At 43.3% G+C, this 11,389-nt stretch overlaps 1 protein-coding gene across 1 annotated transcript; it reads right to left on the bottom strand.

Moving 5' to 3' along the window:
* Positions 1-406: 406 nt before the first annotated feature.
* Positions 407-2,295, bottom strand: CUNH4orf3 (chromosome unknown C4orf3 homolog). The gene is made up of 2 exons (XM_050138959.1): positions 1,991-2,295; positions 407-1,195 (listed from the first exon to the last, which is right to left on the bottom strand). Coding segments are annotated over exons 1-2 (204 nt in total). The 5' UTR covers positions 2,194-2,295; the 3' UTR covers positions 407-1,194.
* Between the last annotated feature and the right edge of the window lie 9,094 nt (positions 2,296-11,389).

The raw sequence follows: 11,389 nt of genomic DNA, 5'->3' as shown, positions 1-11,389 counted from the left end.
GAACAGTCGTGCTTGGAGAGGACGGCTATGCTGAGCCCAGCTTGTCCTCAAGATCCTGGTCTTGTTCTTAGTCTAGAGTAGCTCGGCACAACCTTCATTCATCCCAGGACGGTATACACACAAATGTCCCAGCACAGAGAACTTGCCTTCCCTCTTCATCCAGGTTCTCAAAGGGCTGGTGGTCTCACATGGGGGCGAGTATCTTTACCATTTTTCCGCATATTAGTTTATCTTCCAGAAACAGAGACATACCCAGGAATAAAGTAACCCAAAAATTAACCATCATCTAAGATCTCCATACTATAAATTTTTCAGTTTTGGGGCTCGAGAATAAAGTGCATGTGTGCTATGTCAGGACTATTAACCTTCCTGCTTTATCATGAGAATATGACACAGTGAAACCAAATTGAGCAATATAACTAAACATTTATTAGAGAAAATTAGTACACAGTACAAATCGGGTCACACAGTCTGGTATACTCAGTGTCCTCCCAGTCCTGTGTTCTGATACAAATGCTTCAATTATAAATTACAATTACAAAAAATTATCCAAGCAAATGCAACAATATCCTGAAGACATAGCTGTTAACAATTTACCAAATATGACTTAATTATAAGGGAGAAGCCCCCCCCTATATTTTAGGCATTTCTCATACTGAACAGCATTAAAACCAACAGTAACAATTTCTAATTACACAAATCTTAGGATGAAAAAGAACAGCTTCCAAAGTACTTATACTGGCTGCTTTGGGACCGTTGCATTTCTGAGTAAATGCTACCTACCCAACCAAAGACGATAAATATTTTAAAATAGCATATTTTAAAATAATACTCAAGATAGTGTCACAAAGGAATTTTTTTTTTCCTCTGTTGTTGACCGCTGTGTCCTGGTTAATAGTGAGGGGCCCAATACCTCATGTGGTGAGTAAATTCCACATACATTTCCCTTAAGTACTTAAGTTGCAAGCATTATTAAAAATATATTATATATACATATATCATTTAGCTACAATAATATTAATTCAAGCACTAAAAACAGGTTTGAAATACATGGTGCTATTTTGAGGAGGTCAGGGCTTAAGGAAAGGTTAGAGGTCTGGAATTCAGCTGCTGGAAATCCTCTTTATTCAAGAAGTCTGTAGTATTCAGGATTCACCCCAGAAGCCACACGCTCTTGACATCTCGGCAAAGCAGTCTGCAAAAACCAAACGCTGGTTACCGTTTCCTGTGTCTGCTTATTTTGACATTTAATGCCAAACTGAACACCTAGATTGCTAATCATGTGCCTATCCCTACATAATTTACATTGGTAAGGAAAAACAAAAGGCCTAGGTCATGAAGTCTTGAATTTTCGAATCAGAGGTGAAAATCAGACATTCGCTGTTCTTGAAATGTCTACCTCTACCAAAATGGCTTAGGAAAAGTTATCCAAAAAAAAAAAAAAAAAAAAAAAAAAGCCTATCCTTTCCTTCCCCACCACCCTTTCCTCTGCCTTCTAACTTGCCACAAAATCGGGGGATGGAAATGTGGCAAAGAAGTTTAAGATACTCCATTCTTTGACAGCTGTAGGAATAGGGATACTTTAGAAGATAATAAATATAGCTACATAAATTGACAAGGCTTAGACATGTCATGACAAGGCTTAAGCATGACATGGCCTGCTTTTGTACGGGTTTTAAGCACGTACACAATACCCAAATCACTTTTAGATAAAATCACGTTTAATCTATTACACCCTACTAATGATATACTACGGCTTCTAATAAAAGATAAAAGTTTCTAGAAGTTAACCTCAGTTCCTTCGTGGTTATTCGGGAGCCCAAGACAGCAAAAGTGGGAAGCCAAGTTTCCTCCACATTGACACGGGTGCAAAGGAAGTCCCTTGTCGCTCTCTCCCAGCACCACCCCCGACTCGGCCAACTCTAGCTGTGCCCCGTCCCCGACAAGCCTAGAGCAACCCCCAACCTGAACACTTCAACTCTGCACTCACCAGGGCAAAAGGTACACGAAGATGAACAACACCAGGTCGAAAAGGAGGAAGAGCCAGAGATCCAGCCAGTAGAAGGGTTTCGGGAGCCCGTTCGTCCCGGACTGACGCCGCTCTTCTCGGTTCTGCTCCCTCCTTTCAGCTCGGTCCGAGCCTCCCCGCTCGCGGACACCGTCGGAGCCAGACGCCGCCTGGTTCAACTCCATCTCGCTCTCGCTGCAGCTCGGCGCACCTGAGAGCCGCTCGGATCCGCACTTCCGCTATGGCTGAACCAGGAGCGGACCAAGTCTGACGCCCTGCCCGCCTCAGCCTAGCAACCAACGCCAGTCGGCCACGCCCACCACAGAGGCACCCCGCCCCGCCTCCCGGGCCGCGCGCGCGTCGTTCCGCTTCCTCGGGAACGCGCGCCAACTCCCAGGGCCGCTGTGAAACCTCGCGCAGGCGCTCTGCTCCTCCTCCGGAGCCCGGCGCGGCGCTCCTAGCCCCGCCCCGCCCCGCCCCGCCCCGCCCCGCCCCGCCTCCTGGCTTGGCCGCACCGCCGGGCGAAGGTGCGCTGTCACACGTAGCTTGCCCTGCCACCTGCAGCGCAGAACCGGTTTTCCCGGTTTCTAGAAAGAAAACTGTCACGACCCCTTTGCTCTGAGGTGTGCCTGTTATTTCAGAAACTGCCTTCTAAGGATTCCAGCTGTGCCCACGCACAAAATTCCCAGTCTTCAATAAACAGCGAGTGTGGGGATTGTTTCTTCTGGGTCGTGAGAGTCCCCAGTGTGAGCTTTGTAGATGACAACCTTGTGTGGCCATGTCAAAAGGTTGGACATTCCCGGTAGGATTATACCTGTAAACCTTCCGGCTTTTTATTGCCTTATGTATTAGGAAGACTTGCATGAATCGTTCTGTTCAGTCGGTTTGCTCTTAATCTTTGAAACAATAGGTAGACATCATAATTAGAACCAGGGATTTTCCGAAGGATCAGAGTGAGAATTACGTAGGTATTTCATGGGAGTATATTTAATAAGCCTCTCATCTCCGTGTCACAACACCCTGTGACTAATCGATAAGAACCCTTTGGTTCTTGGCAGCCCACTGGACTCGACCAACCAAAAGCTTAGTTAGCATCTTAGGCCTCTAGACAAGCTCCCCCCATCTCTGAACCTGCCTCTCTGCTGTACCCACCAATGTATTTTAAACTTGCCTTAAATGTATGTTCTGTAACATAAGACTTCATGAAACTGCTTCCACACTGGAAAATAGAATTGGGAATGCTAAATCTTGTGTTCCCAGGCCATGGTGACTCAAAGTGACTCCAGAATAAACTATTTTTCTTTAAAATGAGAGTCGTGTTTTTGTGCAGACAATACAAAGGTTGGGTATGGCCCCAGAAAGAATGCTAATGAAAATGGCTGACTCATACCACCAGGCTATTACATTTAAAATATTCTTATCCGTTGCTGTACTATAGCTACTGAATTGTTAAAAAATCTAATTAGACATATAAGTTGGTTCTGTTACTGGAGATGAGACTGTGTAGTATTTTCACATGCACTACCATTAAATCTTCATAAAAGCCAAAGCTGGGATCATTTTACAGACATAGAAAAGTGTGCAAAAAGAGTAAATTATTCAAGATTACTAAAGTAACCATAAAGTGAACTCTAAATACAAAACCTTAATTCTATTATTATACAGTTAGCTAATGGACTTCCGTTTAACACTAGGGTCATACAAAGATAGCAGACAACCGTAAAGAAAACTACTGTATCCTTTGCCTTGTAGATTGTGAAAATGAGAGCCGTCTAAGGATTGATCAGATTGCACTGTAGACAAGATTATCTGCCGTTAGTAGGCTAGAAATTCCCTGGGTTTAAATGACATCGAGTGTTTACAGAAATTAAGAAGAATAAGTAAACTTCTAATTCTTCCAGAGGTGGATCATACATCCAATGGCCAGGTAAGACCAGTTGTTTCTAGTTATTGAAATAGAAGTGATAAAACTTGAATTTATTAAGATGGAAGAAATCTGACACTAGATGAAAAAAATTCTGACGTCTTTCTAGGCATCCTTGGAACTCAGTGGAGTTGCATACCAGTGGAGGTTTCTGTCTTCTTGATCTGTCCAGTCAGGAAGGGTAATCTTCTCAAGCATCCTTGGCTCTGAGTGAGTCACATCCATGTAGAGGGGATGATTCCCTGGAGACAGGAATTATGCAAATAGAGGGTCATTCATATTAAATTCAGTTGAAGGATCCTTCCCTTCTTCAGAATTAACTGTGCTGATTCTTGGTTACTCCGCGTGTTAGAAATGAATGTAGAGTGTGTTGAGGAAGGAGTTTGTATACCCACTGGTTAAAAGTTTAATTTAAAAAACAAGTAGGGGGGCTGGAGAGATGGCTCAGCGGTTAAGAGTATTGCCTTCTCTTCCAAAGGTCCTGAGTTCAATTCCCAGCAACCACAAGGTGGCTCACAACCATCTGTAATGAGATCTGGTGCCCTCTTCTGGCATGTAGGCAGATATTAATTAAATTAAATAAATAAAAAATAAAAATAATAAAATAAAATAAAAAACAAGTCGGAATGGCAACATGGCTTAACTAGTAAAGAGATTCAATGCCAAGTTTGATGACTTGCACTCAGTTCTCAAAACTCACATGTGTAAGGAGAGAACGGATTCCTATATGTCCCCCCATTGCATGTGAGCATGTGTGCGCGCACACACAGTAATAATGATAAGCATAGAAAAATAAGTACTGTACTAAATCAAGGTATATTATCACATATGTGTACAACATTTCCTTAGCCCCACTGAGCCTCAGGTAGGCCTTAACACATTCAAGAGAGAAATACATACAACCGCTGTGGAATATTACTTGAAGATGTGTTACATTTGTTTATGCTGTGGAACATTTTTTTTAACGATGCAAAGATGTCTTGCATCCTTTTATGTTGTGTTTGTTTAACTCTGTGAAGCTGTGTTACTTTATCTGTCTAAAACACCTGACTGGTCTAATAAAGACCAGAATGGACAATAGCTAGTCAAGAGGTGGGGCTGCCAGGCAGAGAGAATAAATAGAGGAGAAAAAGAGAAGAGGGGAAGGAGCAAGAAAAGGAGGAGAAGAGGATGCCAGGGGCCAGCCACCCAGCCAAAGAATGAGAAGGAAAGAAAAGATATACATAAATAGAGAAAGGCGAAAGCTTAGAGGCAGAAGGTAGATGGGATAATTTAAGTTAAGAAAAGCTGGCTAGAAATAAGCCAAGCTAAGGCCAAGCATTCATAAGAAAGAATAAGTCTCTGTGTGATTATTTGGGAGCTGGGTGGTGGGTCCCCAAAGAACAAAGAGTCAAAAAACCCAACAACACTCTTTTGCAAAGTACTTGTGAAGTAAGGGCCTAGGAGCTGGTATGATCTCTAAGGAGACAGCACAGAGGTCAGCAGGCTATAAAGTGCACGTGACATCTATCTGAAGGATGGGTTCTATTGACTGAGAAAGCTAAAGGTCTAGCAAAGGAGAGTTTGGGATAACTATTCTGGGGAACTTAGGTGAGGCCAGGACAACAAAAGTCACTGGGTTATTAACAATATCCACTCCCAGCCTTCTGGGTGGAAACCAGGTATACATCTCTTCCCTGGAGAAGACAACCCTCTGTGGTAAACATTCCTGGTTTCTCCAATGTTTCTCTGTGAGCACTCGTACCCATTAGGAATAATTCTTAAGACAAGCATCTCCACTGATGCAAATAAATCCAATCAGACCAAATTAGACCTAATAAAAAAATGCCCACGTTTAATAAATGCAGTGCTCCCTGGTGGCCGAGAGCATGGCGGGTGGGGAGGGGGATGCAAAACCTGAAAACCACATGTTCTTTTTCTCAGCCGCAGCCTAAATAGCCTGTGGAGTGGTCCTGACCCCCCACCCCCACCCCGGGGAGGGCTCAGTGCTTGGCAGGCTTTTTCGAAGGTGGAATCCAGACCAAGGCAACTCCCAGGGGGAGGGGGCTTGAGATGGAGCTTTCTGCTCCATTGGCACTATCTTAGTACCCCAAGGATAAATGCCAGGGGCTGGGGTGATGCTTCTAATCATCCCAGACTCCTTGGATATAGGGGTGTCAGAGAGCTGGGGTCTCACTTTCAATCAAACATCCAGACTCCTTGGATATAGGGGCATAGGCTCAAGTCTGGCTACTTCCTGCAGGCTTGGGGCAATGTGGGAGAGGGGGGAGCTGGGAGTTGGGCTCATGCTTAGCGAGAGGAGTAGGGGGTACAGCATCTGGTTTGCTGTCATCTTGGAGTCCTCAGGCAGCTGTTTTCTGAGGAAGATGAGAAGGCAGGTGGCTAGGAGAAAAAATATTGTTATTATGGGCCCTGTGGATGGGGCTAGCCATGGGAAGTCATTAACTACCAGAAAGAATGGAACAGAGAAATGCCTTAGTTGTACAGGTGAGGCTCGGGTGTATCAGATACAACCAGATTTTAGTTGGTAGGTGTCCTTGATCCAGGAGAGTTGGTACCAATGGTGAAATTCCAGGGTGCAGGTGTTGGTGTTGTCTACAGAGTGTTTTGTCTTGGCTCGGACAACAGGAGTGACCTGTAAAATATGGTTGAAACTGGGTGGGGTTAAAACAGGCTCTGGAAAGCCAGATGGTGGTGGTGCATGCCTTTAATCCCAGCACTCGGGAGGTAGAGGCAGGTGGATCTCTGGGAGTTCGAGGCCAGCCTGGTTTACAAGAGCTAGTTCCGGGACAGGCACCAAAGCTACAGAGAAACCCTGTCTCGAAAAACAAACAAACAAACAAACGACAAAACAAAACAAAACAAAACAAAACAAAAAAACAGGCTCTGGAGGCTGTTAGTCTTTACCAGACCAGATGGGTTAATAAATGAACAAAATCAAAGATTTTGTTCTTTTATTAACAAATATGACAATATTGTCTATTTCTAGATTCAAAAATGTCTAGATTCAACAGGAATGATGTACATACGAATTTACAGACTATGGCATGCATAGACCTCATAGGTTCAAGTCAGAGGGGTCCCAGCACTGAGAGGAGGACTAACGTGAGGTCCTACTCATAACCAAGAGGAGAATTTACACCCACTAGTAAAGGGAAATCAGCTTCCTCCAAGGGAGTCTTACTGCTTGTATCAACCAGACACCACGGCAGACCTCATGCCCGGGAGTGGTGGCCAACACAAAATAACACAAAATAGACTTTTGAGGGGGGGGAGTGTAATTTTGATTTTGTTTTCACATTTAAAAAAATTTTAATTGGTCTTTTTGGTTGTTTTGATTTTTTGGTTCAGTGATTTTGCAGGGATAGGAGGGTGTTTGAGTTTTTTTTTTTTATTAAGAGAAAGTTGAGGGGAGATGGTGGGGAGGTGAGGAAGATCTGGGAGGATTCAGGAGAGGAGAAAAACACGATCAAAATAGATTGTATAAAAAATTAAGTACATAAATCAACAGGAAAAGAGGTGAAAAGCTCTGCTCTGGAGCACAGAGGACAAGCACTTGTCTGGGCTGGAGTGTGCAGCTGTGCTCATCGGTCTTCCTGCTCACATCATTGGATAAAGGGAAACCGTGTCACACGTCTGCCCTTCAGCGTCCCTGCTCAAACTCTGTTGTCACATCATCTGGAAAGGGAGCAAAGGAATGGCCTCAGTCGTGTGCTCCTTTACACAGAGAAGTGTTTCAGTAAACTCAGGAAGAGGTCTGCTCTTTAACTCTCATGGAATTGGCATGCAAGAACTTTCACATGTGTGCACGTACTTGCAAGTTTGTGTGTGTGTGTGTGTGTGTGTGTGAGTGTGTGTGTCTATGTATATATATTGAGTGTGAGTGTGTGTATGTGTGAGTGTATCTGTGAGAGTATGTATTTATCCAAGTGTGTGTGTGTCTACATGTGTGTGTGACTGTGTATGTCTGTGTGTGTGAACATGTGTGTATACATCCGAGTGTGTGTGTGTGTGTGTGTGTGTGTGTGTGTGTGTGTAACAGAATTGTTTGAGGATATGGCCTTGAAGAGGAATTGAGACTCAAGAGAACACAGGCCTCTCCCTGTAGCAAGCTTTCTTTTGGGGCCCACAACTAGCTCCCCAATCAAGACATGGAGACTTCTTATTAGTTATGAATGCTCAGCTTTATCTTAGCTCTTATTTGAATCTTTTCCTCTTTATCTGTGTTTTGCCTTGGGGCTTTTTTCTTTTGTTTTTCTTTTTCTTTTTGTTTCCATTTCTGGCTGGCTGACTTCTGGCTCCTGGCATGAATTTCTCCTTCGTTATCTTTGTTCTTCTCTCCTTTCCCTCCAGCCTAGATTTCTCCTCCTACTTATTCTCTCTGCCTGCCAGCCCTGCTTATTTCTCTCCTAGGTCACTATTGGTCATTCAGCTTCTTTTTTTGTTTTGTTTTGTTTTGTTTTTCGAGACAGGGTTTCTCTGTGGTTTTGGAGCCTGTCCTGGAACTAGCTCTTGTAGACCAGGCTGGTCTCGAACTCACAGAGATCCGCCTGTCTCTGCCTCCCAAGTGCTGGTCATTCAGCTTCTTATTAGACCACTCAGGTGCCTTAGGCAGGCAAGGTGAACCAAATGTAACACACCTTTACATAATTGAACAAATGCAGCTTAAACAACGGTAACCCATCCCTACAGCATAAAACAAATGTAGCATAAATATATGTAACACCTATTTACATAGTGAAAATAATATTCCAAAACATTTCCCTTGTGATTTCTTCTAATCTTTCACCTTCTCATAGTCCTCAACACTGACTATCAGGTTGTAGTGGGAGGCTGCTTGTTTGTTCCTGGCCTTCTAAAGCTGAAATAATCACACCAAAATTATTATTTGCAATACTATTTGGTCAATAGCTTAAGCGTATTTTCTACTCTTACATCTTAAATTAGCCCATTTCTATTTATCTATATATTGCCACATGTTTTTGGTCTACCAGTAAGGTTTCATCTCTTGTGGCAGTTAACATGGCTTCTCCCTGACTCTCCCTACTCTCTCTGGCTATATTTTGTTAAGCCATCGGCCAAAAGCATCTTCTTTATTAACCAATGGCAATAAAACATATTCATAGCATACAGAGGAGAATCCCACATCACCAGATTGGAATTTTATGTTTTCTCTTTGATTCTTGGTAGTCAAGATTATATACCAGGGAGACGTCTGGAACCCTGTATTCTAATGGAATCCTCACGGGGCACAGGCGAACTGAGACACCCTCTGGAACGGTTCCTTACCATGCCTCCTGATATTTCTCAGCTGCCTTTATCTTGCTTATTCTTCCCTTCCCTTCCGTACTCCAATAAAGCCAGTTGTATCAGTAGCCTGAATGTTGGCTGCTGAGCTTGAGCAAAGTAGATAGAAACTACCCCGTGTATTAGCAAACGCGGTATGACTACTCACTTTTCAAGATGGTAGTGCTACTTCAGGTACTCTGACTCAGAACCAAGATCATTCTGAACCAGCTGTTAATGATGTTTCTGTTTAGTGAACAACAGCAGCTTTAGACAATTGATTCTGCAGAATGAAAATGAACCTTTGTGTTAGTTCTGTTTGTACAGAATTTGGAGCCACATAAACATTCAATATCATTTTAAACTTTAGAACATGGGATGCCAGATGTCTTTGCGGCAGACTCCAAAGCACAAAAGGAAAGAGTCCATGTCCTTGCCCAGTAGATGGCACTCCTCTACTCTAGTGAAAGCAATAGCAACATAAGGTAAAGATGCATTTCATAATTGGAGTGTCCTTCCTGCCTTCCATGCCCACAAAACCTCCTCTAGCTTCCATTCTAGACCTTACCTACACATTTAGGTCTTCAAGTGCCCATTAATGTCGTGTTGGCACTATCTAGTTGTTCTTTTGAGAACACTCTTTGTACTTCTGAGCAGGCAGCTCCTAGGGACAGGACTGGCAAAGTAGTTTTCAGGGCCTGTGTTAACACAAGGGGAGCTGATATCTGAGATGGCTTGGGGCGGGGGGCAAAGCACTGCAGAAGGAGCGGGCCCGAGTTATGATCCCTAACCCCCACATAAAAACTTGGCATAGCAGTATACCTCTGTAACTCCAGTGCTGGGAGGGCAGTAGATACAGGAGGGTCCCCAGAGTTTTCTGACCTGCCAGTCACTGATGGATGAGCTCCAGCTTCAGTTAGAGATCCTGTTCCCCCAAACTATGGTGGAAAGGAATAGAGAGTGATATTCAGTGTCAACTTCTGGGCCTCCATACACACCCAGGCACACACGTGTACGAGCAATCCCTTACATGACCGTGTACATACATAAACATGGACACACACTCACAAATGGAAGGAAAGATGAGAATGAGACTACAAGGGCACCTTGTTATTGAGAATCTTTTTTTTTCTTTTTTTTAAAATTTATTTATTAAAGATTTCTGTCTCTTCCCCACCGCCGCCTCCCCTTTCCCTCCTCCTCCCCCAATCAAGTCCCCCTCCCTCGTCAGCCCAAAAAGCAATCAGGGTTCTCTGCCCTGTGGGAAGTCCAAGGAGAAAATAACAGCACGACATTAAAACAAACATAGGGCCTTTCTGAGCCAGAACGGGTTGTGAGCCCATGAAGGCAGCCATGTTTAACAACATACATGATAGTTCTCTCTCCCCACTCCGTGCTCTCTAACACCCCAGCACTCTCTCCCCCAGCAGCATAATCCTAAATGGTTGCTTAAGAACGGAGGAGTCCTGATTATTGTTCAGAAACTATAAAATATAGATATTATGGAAGTTTAGAAACTCAGTCCAATCACCTCATTTTAGAGATGCCTGAACTAGATCCCAAAGAGATGAAGTGGCTTCTCATGTTCACACTAATTAGTCTGGAACTGGGCCGAACTAAGAGTTCTCATTGGCCAGAGTGAGGCTTGCTCACACACAGGCCCAGAGAGAGAGAGAGAACTGAAGAGAATTTCCATCTACTCAAAGGAAAGTTTTCAATCCACATTTTGGTTCATTTTCTGTGGAATAAAACAGGATAGATATACATTTTTATTGTATATGGAGGGACCAGTCAAGGTGTTTTATGTGTGAGACATCAATTCCATATGTGGGGAAAAATTAAAACTCAGTACACATGCACACAAATAAAATATTTAAGAAACAGCCATCAATGCATATACCACATGACTTTTTTTTTTAATTTAAGGAAACACTACTTACAAAGCAATGAGAGAACAATATTTATTTCCCTTTTAAATACCACTTCATATATATCTTTAGGAACATAAAGCAAACGAAGTCCTAACTCGCAGTTACATTCTAGGTATTGACAAGACTGGAAATTTGCCGGTGTTCATGGAAGGATGAATCTGTCTTTCATTAACACGATGGAGAGAGAAGTCTGACCACAGTTCAGCTCTTCAGTGCTGCTCTGGGCTCCAAGAAGCTTCC

This window comes from Alexandromys fortis, unplaced genomic scaffold, assembly GCF_014885135.2.
Source record: "Alexandromys fortis isolate MF-2015 unplaced genomic scaffold, M_Fortis_MF-2015_v1.1 scaffold_19, whole genome shotgun sequence".
NCBI lineage: Eukaryota > Metazoa > Chordata > Mammalia > Rodentia > Cricetidae > Alexandromys > Alexandromys fortis.
The sequence above is the reverse complement of the archived record's forward strand: the minus strand, read 5'-3'. Positions and strand labels throughout refer to the sequence as shown.